The 24,925-nt window shown below is 45.7% G+C and overlaps 2 protein-coding genes across 5 annotated transcripts in view; one reads left to right on the top strand and one right to left on the bottom strand.

Annotated features, from left to right (window-relative positions):
* The window catches only part of LOC139171430 (ligand of Numb protein X 2-like), a 72,983-nt gene extending 64,022 nt beyond the window's left edge, over window positions 1–8,961 (top strand). The window contains exons 7-10 of the mRNA XM_070759660.1: window positions 1,368–1,542; window positions 2,188–2,410; window positions 3,188–3,346; window positions 6,359–8,961. Coding sequence (XP_070615761.1) covers window positions 1,368–1,542; window positions 2,188–2,410; window positions 3,188–3,346; window positions 6,359–6,494 — 693 coding nt within the window. The 3' untranslated portion in view covers window positions 6,495–8,961. The remainder of the gene's footprint in view (window positions 1–1,367; window positions 1,543–2,187; window positions 2,411–3,187; window positions 3,347–6,358) is intronic.
* A 1,801-nt stretch (window positions 8,962–10,762) lies between these two features.
* LOC139171433 (pre-mRNA 3'-end-processing factor FIP1-like) overlaps window positions 10,763–24,925 on the bottom strand; it is a 53,826-nt gene continuing 39,663 nt past the window's right edge. For 2 of the 4 annotated variants that reach the window (XM_070759665.1, XM_070759663.1), the window contains exons 12-15: window positions 24,002–24,057; window positions 16,271–16,439; window positions 14,220–14,378; window positions 10,763–12,026 (exon numbers count right to left, since the gene is read on the bottom strand). In XM_070759665.1, the coding sequence (XP_070615766.1) occupies window positions 11,900–12,026; window positions 14,220–14,378; window positions 16,271–16,439; window positions 24,002–24,057 (511 nt within the window). In that variant the 3' untranslated portion in view covers window positions 10,763–11,899. Of the gene's footprint in view, window positions 12,063–14,219; window positions 14,379–16,270; window positions 16,440–24,001; window positions 24,058–24,925 lie in introns of all 4 variants that reach the window. The other 2 variants (XM_070759664.1, XM_070759662.1) reach the window with 1 other exon arrangement.

The raw sequence follows: 24,925 nt of genomic DNA on the forward strand, positions 1-24,925 counted from the left end.
ATTTCTCCTTCCCTCCCTCCATTTCTCCTCCCTCCCTTTCTTCATTTCTCCTTCCTTCCTTCCTACCTCCACAGGCCAGTCACAGACAGCAGGCAGGCTGCATCCGGCCCCCGGGCCGCACTTTGCCCAGGTCTGCTATAGGGGAGATTTCTCATTTTACCATTATTGGGAGTTCATCTTAATTCTGCATTGAAGTAGTTATTTATCTCTCCCTACTGAAGTGTGAACAAAAAACGCTCCACTACAAACATTCCATATGGTACAGGAATAGTTCAGGCATAAATATACTTTTTGAAATCATTTTCAGCAGCTGCCCTTAATTATATTCAGGAACATTTTTGCAAGCCGGCTTGTTTTCCGCAAAAGATGGGCTGACATGTTTTCTAGCCAGTATGCCTGTCTGACTCACTTCCTGTTCACCTTTAACTTCAGCAAAGAAACGGACTCTGTATACCTTTCATGAAAATTAAGCATCGAGTTAAGACACGAGACAGAAGAGCTAGCAATTGTAGGGTGTCGGGCATAACAATTGCAACGGACAAATGTGTTTTGAATTGCATCACTTTATCTTTCCCTTAGGCCAGTGATGGTGAAACCTTTTTGGTTCGTGTGCCCAAACCCCTTCCCTCTCCCCCACACACTTCCCCTCCCTGCAAACAATAAGTTCAGAAAGAACTGGAAGTAGTAGCGTCTTGGATGAGAAGGGAAACATCTTCAAGGAAAAAACAAAGAAAGTCCAGTTGCCTTTTGAAAAAGCACCTGTGGATTCTCATGAGAAATATCTTCTAATGTTTTTAATCACTGAGCAGTTTCATCCATCCTTTGCAAAATCTCCTTTGGAAATGAAAATATGAAAATTAACATATTTTTCAGAGTATGAGATGCACCGTTTCCCTCCCTAAAAGAGGCTGAAAATTTGAGTGTGTCTTATACTTCGAATGTAGCTTTTTCGAAGCTTTCCCCAAAGCCCTAACTAGGTGCTAACGATCATCCCTGGCTTCCTATTTCCTCTGAAGAAGGGTTTTTTTCCTGCTCCAAGTCTTTGCAGGCTTCTTTTCATTGCTACTCCCACTGAAAAAGGCCATTTCAGCCCTAACCAGGGGATAAAATAATGTGCTGAAACTGACCAGATTAAGGACGCTAGCCAGATGAATACCTGATAGGTAGATTTTTTTCCCTGTGTTCCTCCCCCAAAACTAAGGTGCCTCTTATACTCTAAAAAATATGGTAATTGTTTCAGTCTGATGTAATGAGGATTCTGCTGGCTTGGGATATACATCTCATCAGCTTTGTTAATTAACATTAACTGATGTACATTTAATATATAGATTAATTTTTTTCTTCCCTGTCCTCCTCCGAACTTTCAGATACTCCCCCAAGGATACCACAGCCAGGAAAAGGTGGTTACCATAAAAAAGGACCCCAAAGAGTCTTTTGGGATAACAATAGGGGGAGGACGAGACGGCAAAGCAAAACTCCCTATTTATGTAACCAGCGTCCAGCCAGTTGGATGTCTCCTGAGGGATGGGAGAATTAAGAAAGGTAGGATACCCCCCCCCCCTTCTTTAAATGTTGATTAAACTTTCACTGACATAGGAATGATGCTTTCATGACTTTGCAAAGATCTTCGTGAACGAAACTGGGAAGCTACATTGTATGGTGACTTTGACTTTATGTATGGTTTGTTTGGGTTGTATGATTGTTTTTAATAAGGGTTTTTAGAATTGTTTTAATATTGGATTTGTACATGATGTTTTACCTGTTGTGAGCCACTCTGAGTCCTCGGAGAGGGGCGGCATACAAATCTAATATTATTATTATTATTATTATTATTATTATTATTATTATTATTATTATGTCAATACAACACAGCAAACGAGATCACTATGCTGGCTTTCGTATTTCATCACCATTATTATTATTATTATTATTATTATTATTATTATTATTATTATTATTTGTATGCCGCCCATCTCTGTAGACTCAGGGCGGCTCACAACAGTGATAAAAACAATACATGGTAACAAATCTAATAAGTAAAATATAAAATAACAGTTTTACATTTCAAAGTCTAAAAAAAAAACCCCAATAGATAAAATACATACACACAGTCATATCATGCACATTATTATTATTATTTAACCAAAATCTTTGTTCTAATCCGTCTCCTTCTGATTTCCGTAACAGGAGACATTCTTTTGAGTATCAACAATATCGATTTAACTCACCTGAACTACAACGACGCCGTCTCTGCGCTGAAGTCCAACGCAGCACTGCAGACAGTGGTGCTGAAAGCGCTGGAGATTGTAATCCCAGCGTCGGAAGGGGCCGAGGGCCTGGACGGCAGGGAGAACGGGCACAGCTGGGCCAGCTGGTCTCCTTTCTGGATCTCCTGGCTCGCATTGCCAAGGTAAGGGTGGGGCTGGCAGAGGGAATCTTCCCGATCAGCAGTTCTTGCTTAGCTCAGCCACATCAAGAAAGCTGCATGATGCTTTAGGGCAGTGATGGCGGACCTTTTTCCCCTCGGGTGCTAAAAGAGCATGGGCGCATGTGCAAGTGCCCGCACCCCTAATTCAGTGCCTGCAGAAGGCAAAAACTAGCTTACCCTGCCCTCAGGAGGCCCTCTGGAGGCCAGAAGTTTCCCAACTTCTGGTGGGCCCAGTAGGCTCGTGTTTCACCCTCACCAGGCTCCAAAGGCTTCCCAGGAGCTGGGAGAGGGTGAAAAAGCCCTCCCAGAGCCTCTGTGCGAGCCAAAAATCAGCTGGCCAGCACACACATGCACGTTGGGCTACAGCTCGCGTGCCAGCAGATATGGTACCCGTGGCACCCCTGCCATAGGTCGCCATCCCTGCCCTATGCCATTCTGGATAAAGGACGGTCCAATCTCTTGAAAACTGCAGTGATTGAGCACTCACAACTTCAGAAAACAGTTCCACCGATGAATTGTTCCCACTGCCAGGAACTTTCTCCCTGGTTCCATGTTTCCATCTGTTGCTTTACTATTTCCTGGACACTTGAGTGAATGCTACTTGTGAATGCAGGATGGTTTCAAAGTTCCTGCATTGCAGGAAGTTCAGATCCACAGGTCATAAAGTTGCCCATAGTTACTCACGCCGGCTGTGATGCTTCTCCCTTCTCCCTACACAAAGGTAAGCAATAACTCCAATGGTTTTTTTTCCCCTTTCAGCCACCTCCACTGCTGTCAAGATATTGTCTTGCGCAAAAGCAACTCAGAGAGCTGGGGATTCAGCATAGTGGGTGGATTTGAAGAAAGCAAAGGAAACCAGCCGTTCTTCATTAAAACCATCGTGCCTGAGACTCCTGCCTTTTGGGACCGGCGGCTGAAGTGAGTGCGTCTTTGCTCCTAAGGTTTTGGTTTTCCGCTTGAGAGGCAGCCTGGGGTAGCGGTTAAAGGCCCCAGCCTGGAAACTGAAAGACTCTGAATTCTAGCCCTGCTTTAAGCACAGAGGTGGGCTGCTAAAGTGGGAAGTGTGCTCGCCCCCATGGCTCTGAGTGCTAGCGGAGTCCAGAGCAATTCTGCTACTGCACCTGGGCAGGTAGTGAATTCGTGCGCGGTCACACAGGGACGCCATGGGCTAGAAAACTGCAGGGCTAGTCTAGGCAGCGGCCAGAAGTCAAGATTGACTTCGGTGGTGAAAGGTCAACACTGTTTTAAGATTTCCCCAGAGCATGCAAAAACTGCAACTGCCCCTAAGAGTAGGACTTGAAGGTGAAGGTGAGGGTGGAACATGTTGGTTTTTCAGGACCTAACAGCAAATAGCAATTGCAAGAGTACTGAGACTTACAGCCCTTTAAGCAATTTACAGAATCAGCCTTTTGCCACCAACAATCTGGGTCCTCATTTTACCCACCTCGGAGAATAGAAAACCTAGAGCTGGTTGGGATCGAACTTCTGGCAGTTGGCAGAATTAGCCTGCAACCACTGTGCACCATGGCTCAATGTCTGGGAAAGAAGTGTAATTCGCCCCCTTTCCTGAAAAACAGAAGGAGTGACTTGGCGTGTGGCATGTAAGAAGCAAAGCTTTAATTGAGAGTGTCAGCAAATGCCATCTTCATAAGCTACGTTACATACCTGTAGTACAGTGGTATCGGTACTCATTGTTAATTGGTTCCAAGAGGCTTAATGAGTACCAAAAAACAGATTTTTCCCATAAGGAATAAGGTGGGTAACAATGAAAAGTTCTAGCTTGTTCATTAAGTATGAAATAAATGATGAGTACTTAGGACAACATTTGTAGGTCAAAATGTGTTGGGGAATAAATCCTATGGGTTTTGAAGGAGATCGCTGACCATTTCAATAGCTACTTCTGTTCAGTTTTCTCAAAAGAATCCTTACAAAATAATACTATAGAGGGATATAGCATTGCTTCCAGCTGTATGGATTCAGCTCCTGTGATCTTAGAAGCCGATGTCTTAGAAGAATTTGTACGATTAAAGATAAATAAGGCAATGGGTCCAGATGGCATCCACCCCAGAGTTCTTAAAGAACTCAGATCTGTCATTACTACCCCCCTGACTGATTTGTTTAACCAATCCTTGTTAACAGGAGAAGTTCCTGAGGATTGGAGAATGGCCAGTGTTGTGCCCATCCACAAGAAGGGCAGTAGAGAAGAAGCTGGTAACTACAGGCCAGTTAGCTTGACATCAGTTGTAGTTAAAATGGAGACTCTACTCAAAAAGAGGATAAATCAGCACCTAAAAAACAATAACTTATTGGACCCAAATCAGCATGGCTTTACTGAAGGCAAATCATGTCAGACTAATCTCATTGATTTCTTTGACTATGTCACAAAGGTGTTGGATGAAGGTGGTGCCGTGGATATTGCCTACCTGGACTTCAGCAAAGCCTTTGATACGGTTCCACATAAAGAGCTGATAGATAAATTAGTGAAGATTGGACTTAATCCCCGGATAGTTCAATGGATTTGCAGCTGGCTGAAGTGTAGACATCAGAGAGTTATTGTTAATGGCGAGTATTCTGAACAGAGCCAGGTTACAAGCGGTGTGCCACAAGGGTCTGTTCTGGGTCCTATTCTTTTTAATATGTTTGTGAGTGACATAGGGGAAGGTTTGGTAGGGAAAGTTTGCCTATTTGCCGATGACTCTAAAGTGTGCAATAGGGTTGGTATTCCTGGAGGCGTCTGTAATATGGTAAATGATTTAGCTTTATTAGATAAATGGTCAAAGCAATGGAAGCTGCAGTTTAATGTTTCCAAATGTGAAATAATGCACTTGGGGAAAAGGAATCCTCAATCTGAGTATTGTATTGGCAGTTCTGTGTCAGCAAATACTTCAAAAGAAAAGGATTTAGGGGTAGTGATTTCTGACAGTCTCAAAATGGGTGAACAGTGCAGTCAGGCGGTAGGGAAAGCAAGTAGGATGCTTGGCTGCATAGCTAGAGGTATAACAAGCAGGAAGAGGGAGATTATGATCCCGCTATATAGAATGCTGGTGAGACCACATTTAGAATACTGTGTTCAGTTCTGGAGACCTCACCTACAAAAAGATATTGACAAAATTGAACGGGTCCAAAACGGGCTACAAGAATGGTGGAAGGTCTTAAGCACAAAACGTATCAAGAAAGACTTAATGAACTCAATCTGTATAGTCTGGAGGACAGAAGGAAAAGGGGGGACATGATCGAAACATTTAAATATATTAAAGGGTTAAATAAGGTTCAGGAGGGAAGTGTTTTTAATAGGAAAGTGAACACAAGAACAAGGGGACACAATCTGAAGCTAGTTGGGGGAAAGATGAAAAGCAACGTGAGGAAATATTATTTTACTGAAAGAGTAGTAGATCCTTGGAACAAACTTCCAGCAGACGTGGTAGATAAATCCACAGTAACTGAATTTAAACATGCCTGGGATAAACACATATCCATCCTAAGATAAAATACAGAAAATAGTATAAGGGCAGACTAGATGGACCAGGAGGTCTTTTTCTGCCGTCAGACTTCTATGTTTCTATGTTTCTATGAAGCAGTTGAATACTAAGGTGTCCCTGTAAATTCCTTTGCAAAGGGGAGTGAGTGCATGAATTGGCTTGAAAATCTTTTGGGATGGATGTTTGTCATTGTTTCTTTTGTCAGATGGATTTTTATTTTTGTATGAAGCAAGATTAGAAGCTAACGAAAACAAATGGTTAGAGAAAGAAAAAGAAGTACAAGCATGGTAGAAAGAAATAAAAAAGGACAAGAAATGTGGCTTGTGTTTGTGTAAAAGTGTTGCAGGGGATTTAACATGACGCCCGTTTGAGTCGCTGTTTTGAGTCCCAGGGAAGGACGCGTGGAGAACGTTGTTGTAACGGGGCTGTTTTTTCCTTTTTCCCTCTCCAGGTGCGGAGATGAAATTGTGGCCGTCAATGGCGTGTCCGCTGTTGGGATGAGCAACGGTCAGCTGATTCCCATGTTGAAAGAACAACGGAATAAAGTGACTCTAACGGTGGTCTCGTGGCCCGGCAGCCACGTTTAAGGTGCCGGCTCTAATAGGATCCTGGATTCGAAATGCCTTTGGGGGGAGCCTTTCATTGGAGTGGACCAACCAACCAATGGCCGAGCGGGTCTCTGACAGGCTCCCTCCAAGGCGCAAAGTTTTCTACCGAAAGGGCAAACGTAGCTTGTTGAGTTTGACTTTAGACCCACCCGCTTGGTAAGCTCAAATCTCTCTTCTGATGAGCAGCTGGAGGTCGCTCGTGATACTCTTATTTTGTTGTTATTGTTGTTGAACAGGGAAGCCTCTGAGCCACAGCCTGCTTCCTCTCGAACTCTCCTCTTGGACCTGCCCAGGGCTGAAGGACAGCAGGCTGAAACTCAACTGATTGATGGCCTTTAATACAGGGGGGGGCTCTTAGTGAACCGAAGGAGCAGCCTTCAAGATACCGACTGATCACTTCAATGGGTGAATCATCTGGGAATGCTCAGCCATTGTGCCACAAGAGTCATGCAACCTTCTCGGCTTCGTTTGACTTCAGGAGCGGCTTTCAAGGAGGTTTGGAAGCCCAACGGAAGGACGTGCCTACTCAACGGAGGCCCCTTTCTCGGCTTTCTCTCCGGTCACTTATTTCCCATGTCACAGGGGGGGGGGGGATAGACATGAGCTCCAGAGGAGTGTTTCGCTACTGAAAGGCCATTTGATATCCCCTAAAGAGGGGCTTGCTGTGTCTCTGCAGACAGTGGGGGGGGGGCAGCTGCCCAGTCCCTCCCCACGGGGTCCTGAAGGAAGATTCTCTTCCAACTCATCCCCATCCCGACACTCTCATTAGGGCCACAATTCCTGGTTGAGTTATCTTCTTATCACAGCGGCTCATTCAGACAGCCAAAGAAAACACCGTAGGAGGAAATGAAGTCATCTACCCCGCTCTCCTCTCATGGGCCTTCTCCATCTGCGCAGATAAATGTGCAGGCCTCCAGCTGCCTTTTTTATCTGTGGTTTTACTCTGGGATGGGTGGGTGGGAGAGATAAACAGGTGTTCAGCGTACCATCCTTACCTGCTAGGAAAAAAAGCCATCCACAGCCGCCTCCCTGTGTTGTTTTCCCTTGATCCGATCCCTGCTCTGTTTGTTTTTTAGCTCCATCCCATCCCTTCACTAATGGAGCCTCCTTGTGATTGCTTAACAGTCTTAACAAGATTGCTTAACAAGAACGTTCTTTTGTCCCTGGCCGGTGAACAGTTGCACAGCAAATTTTTAATAAAAAACCCAAAGGAATAAGCAGCTCACCCTACGGAAAGGTAGCAAAACCCTGCCTGAGAAGGGAGGCCTCTGCTGATTTTTTTTGCACATGTGTGCATGCACGCATATGCTGACACTTGAAAATAGAAATTTTCTTTTTGTAAAAGTAATCTCTTTTGCCTTAAATAGCCTTGATAATTATTTTCTAAGCATAGGATACACTACATTTATTTCACCAGGTCGAAAACCTGCTTTCTGTTGTCCGTGCTCTTCAAAGTTTCATGATCTACAAAGGGATTCCACCAGCCCCTTTGCAAATATTGTGCGGTTGTGGAATAAGTTAGAGAATTTGTTAGTTTGTTGTAATTAGGAAATTAATAGGGCCTGCTACCTCCAGTTAAAAGGGATTTCTCAGACCTTGATTTGCACAGAAATTGTAGGTTGCTGGAACACGGCAACCTTCTACTATGGGGGTTCTCCAACCTTGACCACTTGTGGACTTCAACTCCCAGAATTCCAGCCAGCATGGATAGCTGAGGAATTCTGGAAGTTGAATTCCACCAGCCTTAAAGCTGCCAAGGTAGGAGACCCTGCTGTACCGTGTGCTCTTCCCACTGACTCAGAAGACGGGCGGGAGGTACAGACGGACGTCTCAGGAAACAACTCGCAAGGGGCTCCTGCTTCCCCTGGACCTTCGCTTCTGGGAGGCTCTGGGGGGCTTTTCAGTGTTTCAATGGAAAAGCAGGTCAGGCTGATGAAATCACGAGACTTGGTGTCCACAGAGGTTGTGCGACATAGCAAATAAACAAAAAAAAAGGACTTATGATTTATGTTTAAGTCTGATTCATGCTTGGACTCTGTTGCCTCATTTGAATCTGACAAGTAGATACTAGTGCTCCGTTTAAGGATGTTGATTCACACTTAAAAATGTATTTGTCAAAGTCAGCGTCTGCCTTCAGATGGGCTTTCAAAGGATATCGGTCTGCCTGATTGACCGATAAGAATATTGACTTTTGAGTTTGAGTTCCATGTAACGTGTGACTCCTGCAATAGATGTAAAAAGGATGTCAAACCTTTTTTCTTCTCTCTCAAATGAAGGGGATGTGCGTTTTCATTTCATTGTATTGTCTGATTTCAATGTGCCTTCAACAATCAGCGGGGAAATCTAGTAGCTACTGTATTATTTTGCACCAAAGAATTTGTTGAAACTTGTAGAGACGTTTGTCACTGCTCTGATGATGCATTTATAAATTATTATTCTGAAGTTACGGAAGACGTTTGGGTTTTCTGTTCTGACCAGATCAACTTCCACCGACTTCTTTCGTTTTCCCTTGTGATCCCAGGTCCTCTCTTCTTTCTAATATGCAGGGAAGACTCAGCTCGTGCAAGATCATATCCTTTCCCAGCGCTCGGCATCTGAACTATTCCATGAATGCAAAGCTTCCTGGTTTACCCTCTTAAATGCTTGTTTAAAAAGCTGTTTAGTTTGGAAGGAGAAGGCAGAGTTAGGCCAGCCCTTCTGTTTCAAAGGGATGAGATGGGGAGTTTTATATTATAAAACATTTGAAAGGACAAAGATAGATGGGGCTCTCAACAACATTCCTATTAAAACATTATGGCAGCTTTTATCAGCCATAAAGGTAAAAACACTGAGAACCATGCACTTTATAGTCCTCTTTGAAGGCTGCAAAGTCAGTGAGACAATCAATTTGTTGAAGGGCTTAGGTTTTTTTTTAAAAAAAAAACACCAAAATGCTCTTTCAAAAACAATTAACCTTGTATGGAGTCTATGATCTCTTTTGGTTGACCAGTGTTTCTCAATCTCAGCGACTTTAGAAATGTGCAGATTTCAACTCCTAGAATTCCCCAACCGGCATGGCCATTGCAAAGAATTCTGGGAGTTGAAGTCCACACGTAAACAGTATTCTAGGGCAGTGTTTTCCAACCTTGGCAACTTGGAGATATTTGGACTTCAACTCCCAGAATTCCCCAGCCAGCAAAGCTGGCTGGGGAATTCTGGGAATTGAAGTCCAGATGTCTTCAAGTTGCCAAGGTTGGAAAACACTGTTCTAGGGCATGGTTCTCCAAGCTTGGCAACTTTTAAGACTTGCGGACCTCAACTCCCAGAATTCCTCAGCCAGCAAAGCTGGAATTCTGGGAGCTGGAAGTCGACAAGTCTTAAAAGTTGCCAAGGTTGGAGACCCCCGTTCTAGAGCAGATGCCCTGAACATTTTGGGCCCGAGGCCCGTTCTGTGGAGTTTTTCCCCACGGACCAGAGGGGGCCTGACACTGCCTGCGTCCCACGGATTGGGCTTTGCTTGTTGGCACGTCTCAGTTTCCACAGCCTTGGGGTTGGGGACCCCTGATCCAGAGCATTTGTTCCTCAATGTCAATAACTGGAGGATGTGAGGACCAATGTCCAGAACTGGCCCTCACATGAAGGCTTTATTTGAGGGGCTGCCACAAGGAAGAGGGGCTCAGCCTATCCTCCAAAGCACCTGAAGGCGCCCCGAGTCTATGGAGAGGGGCGGCATACAAATCTAATAAATAATAATAATAATAATAATAATAATAATAATAATAGAAGAAGAAGAGGAAGGAGGAGAAGAAGAAGAAGAAGGGGGAGAAGGAGAAGAAGAAGAAAAGGGAGGAGAAGAAGAAGAAGAAGGAGAAGAAGGAGAAGAAGAAGCAGCAGCAGCAGCAGCAACGGATGGAAACTACCGTAATCAAGGAGAGACCTGGTAGAATTAACCAATGGATAATGTCCACTGTCCGAAGTTGTGGGAGGCTTTCAAGAAGAGACTGGACAGCCCCCTCGTCTCAAAATATGTAGTCTCTTGCTTGAGCAGGGGGTTGGACTAGAAGACCTCCAGGGTCCCTTCCAGCTCTACCGTATTCTGACTGATCTTCAAGTTGCCTCGGTTGAGAAACACTGGTCTCGAAAGGGAAATGTGAACTCGTGGGTCATATTTGGGGGTCCTGAAGAGCCTGTTAGTGTGAATCATCTGAGAGACGTAGGAACATGATACCGCCACATGACAAACAAAACTGCAAGGAAGCTGCCATGAATTCAGTTTGCAGTGTAAAATTTAGTATTAAGTGCTGCTTTCAGATATCATGACCACACAGAAACTAATCACATCCCCCCCTCCCGAAAAAACAGATGTTCTTTCCTACACATGTTCCGTTATTGACCCATTCACTGCACCATCATAGCATACGAATCAAAATACAGCGGGAATACTGGCTCACGTGTCCGAGGTTGTTAGTTTCATATAAACACTCACACTCGCAGAGCTACAATACAAAAAAAGTATAAATTCGAAATGATCTTTAGGGAGTGTTTTTAAACACATCCCTCGGGGGGGGGGGGGAGAAGGTAATGCAAGGACGGATGTGCGTAAAAGAGCGATGACCTTACGAGACTCATTGTGGATTCTTTCCCAAAGGAAGCCACAAATCCTATGTCTACATTTAGTGTTTTAAGAGTTGTGAAAAGTGACTCCAAGGCTTAAATTGCCAATGTTTAACTTCGTTTGGGTAAAAAACCCCTCTTGATAAGTAGCTTGGGTCAAACGACTTAAGGCTGACGTTGGAAAGGTGGCCCTCTTGGAACTGACCACCCAGCCCACTCAGCCTGGACCTCATAAGAGAGACTCTGACCGGGAAGACTCCAGAGGCCTCGGTGGGAATGGCCTTCTCAGGGAAACTGGACATTTTGTGGGGCAGAACTGTTCCAGTGGCTGACCAAACTTTCCTTGAGTCCAAAGTCCAAAGGTACCATTAAGGGGCAAAGGGGAAATGGGGCTAGCTCAAGGGAGGCAGACTGCTTGGCTTGGAGGACGACCTCACGCGATTCCTCTTGTACCAAAACGGTTCACCGTGGTTTGCTGTCCTACATTTTTTTAAAAAGGAAACCATGATAATGGCCCAGGATGGTCCTATAGTCTCCAAAAGTTGAAGAGGACTCCCATCAGAAGCCATAGGATCTGACCCGGTGGGGTTGGTCTGCGCAGAGAACGGCTCAAGGCCAGAGGGGCTGGGCCAGGCCCCCTCCTCAAAAGTCCGGCTGTTTGGCTTCCCACGGTGGTCTGTGTTCATGGTTGGGCACCTCTGTCGCCTCGGGCATCCTCCCAGGAAGGAGGTCAGCTCAAGTGGAAACGCTGGCTGGAGAGGCACCCTTGGTTGGCAGAGTCCAGGTTCCAGCTACTCCTTGGCATCCAGTTCGCTTCCTTCTGCATCCTCACTCGCCTCCTTCTCCTCTTTGTTGCGCTTGTTCTTTTTGTGCTTGTGTCGCCGGTGGCTTTCCCCTTCCTCGCTCTCGTGCTGCTTCCTGATGGGAGACCGGGGGAGAAGCACAGCGTAAGCGCTAATGGACAAAGGCAACAGGGTTTGTTTCTTTATTTATTTTTTGGATATCTATGCCGCCCCTCTCCGAGGACTCGGGCCGGCTTACAACATACCAAAACCCCCCACAATATACAGTACAAATATCTAAATCCAATTAATTTAGCTAATGAGATCATCCAAGGGCATGGGGTGAGGTATCATCAGTATGCTGATGATACCCACCTGTATATATCCACCCCATGTCCAGTCAGCGAAGCAGTGGAAGTGATGTGCCGGTGCCTGGAGGCTGTTGGGGTCTGGATGGGTGTCAACAGACTCAAACTCAACCCTGACAAGACAGAATGGCTGTGGGTTTTGCCTCCCAAGGACAATTCCATCTGTCCGTCCATCACCCTGAGGGGGGAATTATTGACCCCCTCAGAGAGGGTCCGCAATTTGGGCGTCCTCCTCGATCCACAGCTCACATTAGAGAAACACCTTTCAGCTGTGGCGAGGGGGGCGTTTGCCCAGGTTCACAGAGAAGGCTCTTTCCCTAGGCCCCACCAAGTGGCATTGTTTAGTTGATGAGACCTGGAGAAGGCCAACTCTGTGGGACCTGACCGGCCGCTGGGATTCATGCGGCTGAACGTGGTCTCGGAGAAACTCTGGTCTTATGCCACGTAGGGCTTTATAGGTCATAACCAACACTTTGAATTGTGTTCGCAAACCAATCGGAAACCAGTGGAGTGCTGGAGAGATATGGGCATGCCTGGGAAGGCCCCTGACTACTTTTGCGACTGCATTTTGCACGGTTTGAAGTTGTTGATAAAGGATCCAATCTGGGTCAGCCCCCGGGACCTTCCGAGCTTTTGGACTCGTCCTGGAGCCCATCCTCAGGGAGATTCTCTCACACCTGAAGGTTCTCACCACATTTGGGTGGGAGCGCGAGAGATTCCCTGTGGAAAGGAGCTCCAGCCCAAGCCTTGAAAGACCCGGCGACTAAATTTCTGGTCCTGCTGACCGACCCCGATTGGATCCTACAATATTATCCCGGGACACGTATATTTGCCTTCATTCAGGAGGGTTGTTAATGTTGGGCTTTTTGAGCCCTAACCTAAAAGAGAACATTCATTTCTTCAAGAGATTCCACACCTGATTAGAAATCAGTAGCTCAACACTGTGATAGGCAAGAAAAATGTTACAGTCTATGAAAAGAACAGAAGGCAGTGGGCTAGTAAATGGACATGTTACATAGATGCCGTTACTTAACCATATTTTTCGGAGAATATGACGCACCTTCCACCAGTGTTCCCTCTAATTTTTTTTTGGGGGGGGGCGGAAAAGTATAGTGTCTGAGCGGCAGTCCCTTCGGGACTGGGCAGCACACAAATAATAAATAAATAAATAAATACATACATACATACATACATACATACATACATACATACATACATACATACTGTGTGTCTATAACAGTGAGCTCATAATAGGGCAACTCTATCAATATCAAAATGCCACTTAAATAGTTGAGCTAGTTTCAAACTAGATTTTGATTTTCTTTCTCTTCCTTACTCCCATTCTTTTTCTTTCTCTTTTCCTTCCTCTCTTTTTTCTATCTGTTTCTCTCTCTTCCTCTCTTCCTCTCTCTCTCCTTCCCTCTCACTCTTTCCCTCTCGGCTTCTGGGCAGGTTTGGAAAACTCTGAGTTGATGATTTTTTAGTGAGCGATTGCTCACTGCTCAGCTTAGAGGGAACTATGCCTTCCACCCCACCAAAAGAGAGTGGAAATGTTGCTGCGTGTTATACACAGAATACGGCCATTTTTGGCCTCATGAAGCCCTGCCCGGGGCCCCTGCACACTATTTTTGCTAAAAATGGGGCTGTTTTTCAGAGAAATGTGCAGGGGGTCTGGGAATCCTGCAGAGAGCTCCTGGGTAGTGTTGGGTGAACCGAACCCGCAAAGTTCGGATTTGTACCGAACTTTGCGCGGTTCAGTATACCGAACCTGAATTTTTGCAAATATTCACTTAACAACCGTGGCAAGCAAAGTCATGAAATGGGCCACTTAACAAATGTCTCACTTAACAACAGAAATTTTGGCCTCAGTTGTGGTCGTGAGTCGAAGGCTACCAGTAACATCACTCAATTTAAAAGCATTTGGCCTGAAGTCAGCAGAGGGGGAGCCGGCAAAGACTTACCGCCGTGAGGACTTGTGTTTGCTGCTCTCTTCTTTGTCTCTGTGCCTCCTTTCCCGGTGACGGTCTTCTCGCTCGCGACTGCGGTCTCTACTCCTGCGGTAGTCACGCTCAAAGTCGTAACTGCGTTCCCGGCTATAATAGCGGTACCTCTCATCGTCACTAGGAGAGAAGGACAAAGAATGGGTGCCAACTAAGAACAACCCATGGGCTACTTTTGAGTAACAGAACAACAGAGTTGGGAAGGACCTTGGAGGTCTTCAACACCTCCTCAAGCAGGAGACGTAGACCAGAGGTCTTCAAACTTGGCAACTTTTAAGATTTTAAGACTTGTGGACTTCAGGCAGTTGAAGTCCACAAGTCTTAAACTTGCCAAGTTTGAAGTCAACTGCCCCATGCCATTTCAGATAAATGACTGTCCAATCTCTTCTTAAAAACTTCCAGTGATGGAGCAACCACAACTTCTGGAGACAAGCAGTTCCACCGATTAATCGTTCTCACTGTCATGAAGTTTCTCCCGAGTTCTAGGTTCCTTCTCTTCTTGATGGGTTTCCATCCATTGTTTCCTGTCCTGCACTCAGGTGCTTTGGAGAGCAGCTTGAGCCCTTCCTCTTCTTTGTGGTGGCCCCTGAAATATTGGAAGACTGCGATCATGTCATCCCTGGTCCTTCTCTTTGTAAGACTTTACTTAGGGGTTTTTGCCTACAGACAAAATCTTGCCAGACTAAAGCAACCCTCTGCATAAATATGAATATACCCCATGAATCAAGAGGCCAACTTGATGGCTCTTTGCCTGGCAGTGGGTGTGGGGAGCAGCCCTTCCTCCTGGGACACCAGATTACATTCCACCATGTCAGAACAGGAGTGGCAAAGTTATTCAGCATTCTAGCTGATTTCTGATTTAGGATGGCCATGCGTGGGGTCAACATCTTAATTTTATAGAGGAGCAGAGCAATGCCTATACAGCGCAGGGACTGGCTGGGGGAAGACAGGAATTTCACACTCTGAATTTGGGAATCAGACAAGAGGCACCCCCACTTTAAAAATGCTAATCCCAGCAAACCACCTGGGAGGTCTAAGGAAGGTGATGTGTGAGCAATTCCTCTTCCATTTCTACTTTTAAACCCAAATAAATTCTTTTAAAAGCTGAAAACAAACTGAATGCCTATCATTATGGCCACAGGTAGTCTCAACCTGGTTATTCATTTCTTGTCGCTGTGGTTGGTTCTTAGAATTTCCATTTGTGATCTTTTGTGGATTTAAGACTAAAGTGTTGAAATAACTTTGCTGCCAAGAAAAGCTGAGTTACGTACGTGCAATTATACTGAGCTTTCCTCTCTTAGCAGCTGTGAAGATCTAACTTCCCAGCTTTCTACATTAGTTCACCCTGGGCCTTGTAACATGAAAGCATAGAAACATAGAAGACTGACTGCAGAAAAAGACCCCCTGGTCCATCTAGTCTGCCCTTCTCTGTGGCGACCCTCTGGAATCAACTCCCCTCGGAGATTCGAACTGCCCCCACCCTCCTCGCCTTCTGCAAGACGTTGAAGACTCATTTATGTCGCCAGGCATGGGGGGACTGATTCCCCACCCCTTCTGACTTGTAGCATTTGAGTGTGGTGTGATTGTGTAGCATTGATTGTTTTTAGTAATAATGGGTTTTAACTTGTTCTTTTTAATATTAGATTTGTATTATATTGTATTGTTATTATTACTGTGAGCCGCCCCGAGTCTTCGGAGAGGGGCGGCATACAAATCTAATAAATTATTATTAATTATAAATTATTGTTATTATTTTTGGTGTATGAATGCCATGAATTCACAGGAGATAAACAAAGGGGCTTTTCAGGACAAGTAGTATGTTTCTTGTTTGTGCTAAAGCTGGGTCAGAACATTACCAACTGTCTTGCTTAACAATGTACATTTTGGGCTCAATAGCGGTCAAAAGTCAAGGACTACTTGTATATTATTGTACTGATGACGTTGTGATTCCACCTTCAGTTTCACACTTGTAGCTGGACCGTGATTAATACTGTGGCAGAAGCTACACTCACTTGCTGTATTCGCTCGTGGTGGGTGTCCGGTCCCGCTCTCTGTCCCTCTCTCTCCTGGAGCCTGCATACTCCCAGTGGCCGCTGTCTGGAGCACTGGAGGCTTTGTCCACTGTGGTCACCCAGGGAGTGTGGGATGTCGAAATGGGCGGGTAGGTGATGAAGCCTGAATCTAGAGAGAAACAGCAGAGCTTTGCATCATCAGCTGGTTCGGACACTCATACATCATAGCCTGCAATATGGAGCTAGAAAAGCAGAAATAACATCAGGGTTGCTAGGAAAGAGAAATGTCATCAGGGCACTAGAGTGAGCGCCTCCAACCTTGGCAACTTTAACCCTGGTGGACTTCAACTCCCAGAATTCCCCAGCCAGCAAAGCACTAACACGCTGCAAATATGTTCAGCTCAAACTCAATCAGGAAAGCGGTTCTGTTCATAGTGTGTCTAGGATTGACTGGCTGGGGAATTCTGGGAGTTGAAGTCCACAAGTCTTAAAGTTGCCAAGTTTGGAGACACACACACACACCGATACAGAGAAGGCCCAATCCTGCCCCTTATTTTTGAAAGCATCTTTCCACAAAATAGGGAGGAGAGGAAGATGGATTTGATCCATGGGAAGCTGATGAACATATGAAGCCGGGGTGGCGCAGCAGGTAGAGTGCTGTACTGCAGGCCACTGAAGCTGACTTGTAGATCTGAAGGTCAGTGGTTCAAATCTCATCACCGGCTCAAGGTTGACTCAGCCTTCCATCCTTCCGAGGTGGGTAAAATGAGGACCCGGATTGTGGGGCAATAGCTTAGCTCTGTTAAAAAAGTGCTATTGCTAACATGTTGTAAGCTGCCCTGAGTCTAAGAAGGGCGACATAAAAATCGAATAAATAAATGGATGAATGAATGAATGAATGAATGAATGAATGAATGAATAGGAGCAATGGTGACCTGATTCCCGACAAATATCCCCCTTCCAGTTTTCATCCTGCACTATATAGAATAGAATTTGTCTTTGGTGCGTATGCTCTCCAGTTACATAAAATAAAAGTTTGTCAAGAATCAGGAGGTACGACATTTAATGATGGGTACAAATAAGCAATTCAATCATAACAGGAACCAGAGATTGCTTTCCTTCACCAGAAAATTAAGATGTTGACCCCACGAATGGCCAATCTAAATCAGAAATCAGCTTGAACACCGAATAACCTCCCGTTCTGGTTCTGATGTGGCGGGATGTGATCTGGAGTCCCAGGAGAGAGGGGCTGCCCACCCCCACCCCGCGAGAGCAAAGGGGCATCAGAGCAGGAAGAGGATCAAGATGGCCTCTTGATCCACAGACTATACAGGTACTCCGCAACTTACAATAATTCATTTAGTGACTGTTCAAAGTTACAGATCTATGATTGTTTTTCACAGAACCATGGTCGCATCCCCAGGGTCACGTGATCAAAATTGGGATGTATGGCAACCTACTTACATTTGCAGTGTCCCGGGTTCATGTGATCACGTTTTGCAACCATCTGACAAGCGAAGATTCTCTTAACAACCATGTTACTAATTTCACAACTGCAGTGATTCCCTTAACAACTATGGCATTATTCTTATTCTATTCTATTCCATTCCTATTCCTTTCCATTCTGTTCTAATTCCTATTCTATTCTAGTCACCAAACATCCACATTTTGATCACGTGACCATTGGGATGATGAAACGGTCATAGGTGTGAAAAATAAAAATAACCAAGAAGAATCAGAATTCTATGATGTTTGGCAAAAGTATATATTTGGTGGGATACAAAGAAAAAGAGATAATTTTATTGTTATTTTACTTTAAATATATCAGCATTTAGTAGTTATATTGTAGTAGATGATGATTATTCACAATATAAATGTGAACTCCTTTTTTCTTCTACCCTTATTCTTTTGTCTCCCCCCCCCTTTTTTTCTTTTATTTTAGCTCAATTTAAGTTAGAATTTTAAATTTTTTACATATGTTGCTAAATATTTTAGATGTGTTTCTATTTACCACTTTAGAATTGATATTTTTAAATATTTTATAGACGGTGTTAAAGAACGACAAGATTTTTTCTTTTCATTTTTTTTAATGCTTAAGTATAAAGATGACTTCTACTCTGAGCAGAGCGACTGTAGCTCCACTAAGCGTTGCATGCTATGTATGTCATGTTTGCCTATGAAATTTAATAAAAATATTTTTTTTTAAAAGAAAGAAAAGAAAAATGCTCATCATTCTTTTTTCCCCCAATGCCGTTATAACTGAATGAATGGTTCTAAGTCAAAGCCTACCCATAGTTCTACTCAACACATCTCTTGGTACACAGCCTCTGGGGATTTGAATCCAAGGCTCATGAAAATAAGCTTCAGGGTGCAAAGAGGAATTTTGCTGCTGTGTGGGTGAGGGCTTCTTCTGAACCTCTTCACATAGTTTGCTTAGAGACATGAATTATAAAGCCAGGCAACTATGACTGAGCTCTTACAGCAACAAACTCTTTATTACCCTTCAGCAGGGACATGAATACCTGGTTCTCTGCACAGGCATCGGGCTAGGATGGAAATGAATCCATCAAATTAAAGGTATAGTACTGCAGTGAATCCCAGAATTCTGGGAGTTGAAGCCCGCAAGTTTTAAGGTGGCAAAGTCTGAAGATTTCTGGTACATAGAATGATGGTATTGGGGGATTTTGCGGGTTATATTTATTCTGATTTAATGGAATGGTGTGAGCTGCCCAGGATTGTCATGTAGGGCAGTGTTTCCCAACCTTGGCAACTTGAAGATATCTGGACTTCAATTCCCAGAATTCCCCAGCCAGCGAATGCTGGCTGGGGAATTCTGGGAGTTGAAATCCAGATATCTTCAAGTTGCCAAGGTTGGGAAACAGATGTAGAGGGTAGGTAGCTATAAATGCTTTCTAATCAACTTGCACTCTTAAGCCCATAATGCTCTGAGACTCATCTCACTTGTTGCTACCTGCTTCACACCAAGCATAACAGAAAGGCAGCATCCACCATAACCATGAAGAAGGGGGTGGACTAGAAGACCTCCAAGGTCCCTTCCAACTGTGTTATTTTGAAATGTCTTCCATAAAGCATCAATGGGGAAGAATCTTCCTGCCCGGTTCAGACACAAGCATGGCTGGCTGAGGAATTCTGGGAGTTGAAGTCCACAAGTCTTACAGTTGCCAAGTTTGGAATCCCGGCACAAGAAGCAGGAAGACTGAGTTCCTTTTAAACCTCAATCACCAAAACAAAAGAAGAAGAAGCTTGCTTATCCAGACACCTCTTGCTTTCATCTCTCATTAAACAAACTGGGAGTTGGAAGCAGACGGGGCTTTCCTAGTCAGGCAGAAGTTTAAATTCAAGCATCTACTCAAGCAAGATTGGACCTTCTTAGAATTTATAACTGGAACTTGCGTTTCTGTAACTATTATTCTAGAGCCAGAAACGACTAGCAAGCATGTGTGTGGGAATCTTTACCTATTATTCTGAGACTTTAACTAGCTTAATGGAAAAGATGGCTATATACCCCATTTCCCCCAAAATAAGACCTCCCCTGATAATAAGCCGAATCAGGCTTTTGATTGCATGGCAATCTCTTATTTCAGGGCTCAAAAAAGTATAAGGCAGGGTCTTATTTTCGAGGAAACATGGTACTCTTTTATTTTTTTCCTATTAACATGACCAGGTCCTTCAATCTCTTTTCAGGAGACTTCAATCCTTTGATGTCTTCAAGTCCTTCTCTCCCAGACTGTTGCAAATGCAGTGATATCTCGTCTTACAAACTTAATTAATTGGTTCCGGGACAAGGTTTGTAAAGTGAAAGGTTTGTAAGATGAAACAATGTTTCCCATAGGAATCAATGGAAAAGCGATTAATGCGTTCAAGCCCAAAACTCACCCCTTTTGCCAGCGGAAGCGCCCGTTTTTGCACTGCTGTGATTCCCCTGAGGCTCCCCTCCATGGGAAACCCCACCTCCACACTTCCGTTGCCAGCGAAGTGCCCGTTTTTGCGCTGCTGGGATTCCCGAGGCTCCCCTCCATGGGAAACCCCACCTCCACACTTCCGTTGCCAGCGAAGTGCCCGTTTTTGCGCTGCTGGGATTCCCCTGCAGCATCGCAAAAACACAGAGGTCTGCAGGTGGTGTTTCCCATGGAGGGGAGCTTCAGGGGAATCCCAGCAGCGCAAAAATGGGCGCTTTGCTGGCAATAGAAGTCTGGAGGCGGGGCATCCCAGTGGTGGCGGCTTGGGTGAAAATAGTTTGGAGGAAGAGGCAAAAAAATCTTAAACTCCGGGTTTGTATCTCGCAAAGTTTGTATGACAAGGGGTTTGTAAGACGAGGTATCACTGTACATTGAGTAATGTCTTATTTATGCCAAAGAGGGAGAAATATTACACTCCTATAGACGCGCCACTACTTGATGTAAAAAGTCCTGCAGAACATTTTACTACTTTAGTGCTTGACAAAGCATTTATTCGCTTCCACTTGGCTTTAAAGAGAAGCTTTGACAATTGCAAGTGTCACTTGAGGGTAAAATATCTTATGTCTCCGTGTCTCCTTTTGCCACAAACCCTGTTTAATGATAGATCCCTCTCGGGAAAATGTTAAGAACTTTCTCTGTCATTCTCTCCTTGACAAGAGTTCAGCTATATTATACGGAGCTCACTGGACACTGTAATAAATACTTCCTAATGTCAAGGTGGTCACCATATCACTGATCCCCAATAAGTTCAAGAAGATCTAAGCATGATGGTAAGAAACCTCTTTGGAAAATCAGACTTACAGAAGACAATATGGTTATCTATATGTATAAATCCGTATCATTAAAGGGTCATAGAAGGCATTATTTGACAGGGTATGGAATCATTGTGGCAACTTTTCCTACTCAGGCAAGTCTTCGATTCAAGAAAATTAATCATATAGAAATGCACAGAGCTATGTATAACTTGCAATTGTTTTGTAATTGTCTTTTTCTGCCGGAAAAGAAAGTGGTTTCATCCTGAATGAAGAGGTGTCTGTACTTCTATACCTTCCCAGGGAAGGTTGCCTAATAATAAGACAGGGGCACAGTGAAAAGTAAGTGATGATCACCTCGAGGTTCGACTACTGTAATGCTCTCTACATGGGGCTACCTTTGAAAAGTGTTCGGAAACTTCAGATCGTGCAGATGTTTCACCATCACTCCGCAGTCTGCATTGGCTGCCGATCAATTTCCGGTCACAATTCAAAGTGTTGGTTATTACCTTTAAAGCCCTTCATGGCACTGGACCAGAATATCTCCGAGACCGCCTCCTGCCGCACGAATCCCAGCGACCGATTAGGTCCCACAGAGTGGGCCTTCTCCGGGTCCCGTCAACTAAACCAGAGGTCCCCAACCGCCGGTCCGCGGACCGGGGCCGGGCCGTTGGGGTTTTCCAGCCGGTCCGCGGCGGCGCTGCCCTCCCGGCAGAGGACATTATACAGGACAGGGTGGGGCGTCGGGCAGGGCGGGGAGAATCAGGAGGCTCCTTTGGCGGCTGGGGGCTGCCTAGCTTTGTGATTTTGGCTGGGGGGGGAGTTAGGAAGGTCCTACTTCTCCCCCCCCCCAGCCAAAAACTCAAAGCCTATCTGCTGGATACGGGCGATGAGTGGGACGAGCGGCGCGGAAGCCGGTGGCTGTGGCAGCTGCTGCAAGAGGCTTCCGCACCGCTCTGTCCCACTCATCGCCCGTATCCAGCAGATAGGCTTTGAGTTTTTGGCTGGGGGGGGGGGAGAAGTAGGACCTTCCTAAGTCCCCCCCAGCCAAAAACTCAAAGCCTATCTGCTGGATACGGGCGATGAGTGGGACAGAGCGGCGCGGAAGCCTCTTGCAGCAGCTGCCACAGCCACCGGCTTCGGCGCCGCTCGTCCCGCTCATTCCCCGTGTCTGGCAGAAGCTGCTGCCCGAGTGCTCTTGGCTGGCGGGATTCAAAGTGCTGGGGTGGGGGGTGTCCTGACAGCCCCCCCACCCCAGTGCTTCGCCTCCCGCTGGGACACCCCCCACCCCAGCACTTTGAATCCCGCCGGCCAAGAGCACTCGGGCAGCAGCTTCTGCCAGACACGGACAATGAGCGGGACGAACGGCGCCGAAGCCGGTGGCTGTGGCAGCTGCTGCAAGAGGCTTCCGCGCCGCTCGTCCCACCCATTGCCTGTATCCAGCAGAAGCTGCTGCCCGAGTGCTCTTGGCCGGTGGGATTCAAAGTGCTGGGGTGGGGGGTGTCCCAGCGGGAGGCGAAGCACTGGGGTGGGGGGGCTGTCGGGACTCCCCCCCACCCCAGCACTTTGAATCCCGCCGGCCAAGAGCACTCAGGCAGCAGCTTCTGCTGGATACGGGCGATGGGTGTGACGAGCGGCGCGGAAGCCGGTGGCTGTAGCAGCTGCTGCAAGAGGCTTCCGCGCCGCTCTGTCCCACTCATCGCCCGTATCCAGCAGATAGGCTTTGAATTTTTGGCTGGGGGGTGGAGAAGTAGGACCTTCCTAACTCCCCCCCCAGCCAAAATCACAAAGCCAGGCAGCCCCCAGCTGCCAAAGGAGCCTCCTGATTCTCCCCGCCTTGTGGAGAAGAGTGGAGGGCTGCGTCACTAAGCTCCACCCCTCCATAACCCCACCCCCATATGACCAACGCTCCCCCCCCCCGGGCCGTGGAAAATTGGTCTAGCTTAAAGCCGGTCCCTGGTGCAAAAAAGGTTGGGGACCTCTGAACTAAACAATGTCGGTTGGTGGGCCCCAGGAGAAGAGCCTTCTCTGTGGCGGCACCGGCTCTCTGGAACCAACTCCCCCCAGAGATTAGAACTGCCCCTACTCTTCCTGCCTTCTGTAAACTCCTTAAAACCCACCTTTGCCGTCAGGCACGGGGGAATTGAAACACCTCCCCCGGGCATGTTCAATTTATACATGGTATGCTTGTGTGTGTGTCTGTTAGTATATGGGGTTCTTTTAAATCTTTAAATATTTTAAAGTTATTTGGATTATTTATGATTTGTTCTATCTTGTTGTGAGCCGCCCCGAGTCTTCGGAGAGGGGCGGCATACAAATCTAAATAATAAATAAATAATAAATGATCCATCGGAACACAATTCAGAGTGAGATGGGGTGGCGCAGCAGGTAGAGTGCTGTACTGCAGGCCACTGAAGCTGACTGTAGATCTGAAGGTCAGCAGTTCAAATCTCATCACCGGCTCAAGGTTGACTCAGCCTTCCATCCTTCCGAGGTGGGTAAAATGAGGACCCGGATTGTGGGGGCAATAGGCTGACTCTGTTAAAAAGTGCTATGGCTAACATGCTGTAAACCGCCCTGAGTCTAAGGAGAAGGGCGGCATAAAAATAGAATGAATGAATGAATGAATGAATGAATGAATGAATGAATGAATGAATAAAAAGGCAAAAATCCTTGCAAATGAATTCATTGACATGTGAAAAGGAAGGGATCATTGCACACATAGAAAATATCATTACAAAACTCCAGTTTAACAACGGTGTCAAAGTGATGCTCTGGGGGAAGAAAGAGAGAGGACCAAAAGGCCAGAATTCTGCAGCACTGGGAGACGTTCCCCTTTGGAGGAAATGGCTTCCGAGGTCAGCCAAGGCAGGACCATCACAGAAGAATCCAGAGCTGACCGGCAAGAGCTGACTGGGCCGGTCCTTGTGACTCAGCGTGGGTTGTGCAATACAACAATCCCCTCCGCCTACCTGCTGCAAAGGCTCGGAGGGGCTCACCTGTGGAGTTGTAGCCGAAGGGAGGCGGCTGCCGGTTGCTGTAGCTGGCAGGCTGGCTTTGAGGAGAGAGGGAGAGAACACACAAGGAGAGTCAGCAACCGCTAATTAATCCAGGCTGAAAAAGAGGACCCTGAAGGGAAATTATAATCCCACTTCCTCACTGGATTAACTCTGTAAACAACACACTCCCTCCTTATAGGAGCCACAGTGGGGCAGTCAATTAGTCAGAATGCAGGACTGTTAGGCTACTTCTGCTGACTGACTGCTGCCAGCAGTTTGATTCCGGCCCGCTCAAGGTTGACTCAGCCTTTGAAAATGGCCTACAGGTCAGACTGTACAGCAGAGTCAAACACAGGCAGCAGAACAGGGGAAATCTTTTATGGCCTTTGGCATTACAGTGTTCCCTCGATTTTCACGGGTTCGAACTTCGTAAAAAGTCTATACCACGGTTTTTCAAAAATATTAATTAAAAAATACTTCGCGGGTTTTTCAAACTATACCACGTTTCCCCCCGCCCGATGACGTCATATGTCATTGCCAAACTTTCGTCCGCCTTTCATAAATATTTTTTTTAATAAACTTTAATAAATAAACATGGTGAGTAATAATCTAAATGGTTGCTAAGGGAATGAGAAATTGCAGTTTAGGGGTTTAAAGTGTTAAGGGAAGGCTTGTGATACTGTTCATAGCCAAAAATAGTGTATTTACTTCCGCATCTCTACTTCGCGGAAATTCGACTTTCGCAGGCGGTCTCGGAACGCATCCGCCGCGAACATTGAGGGAACACTGTAATGCCAGGAACTGTTTTATGATCATTTTAATGTCATAAAGCAGTGATGGTGAACCTTTTCCCCCTCAGGTGCCAAAAGCACATGCACACGGGCTATCGCACTCGTGCGAGTGTCCACACCCATAGTTCAATGT

This window comes from Erythrolamprus reginae, chromosome 8 (genome assembly GCF_031021105.1).
Source record: "Erythrolamprus reginae isolate rEryReg1 chromosome 8, rEryReg1.hap1, whole genome shotgun sequence".
NCBI lineage: Eukaryota > Metazoa > Chordata > Lepidosauria > Squamata > Dipsadidae > Erythrolamprus > Erythrolamprus reginae.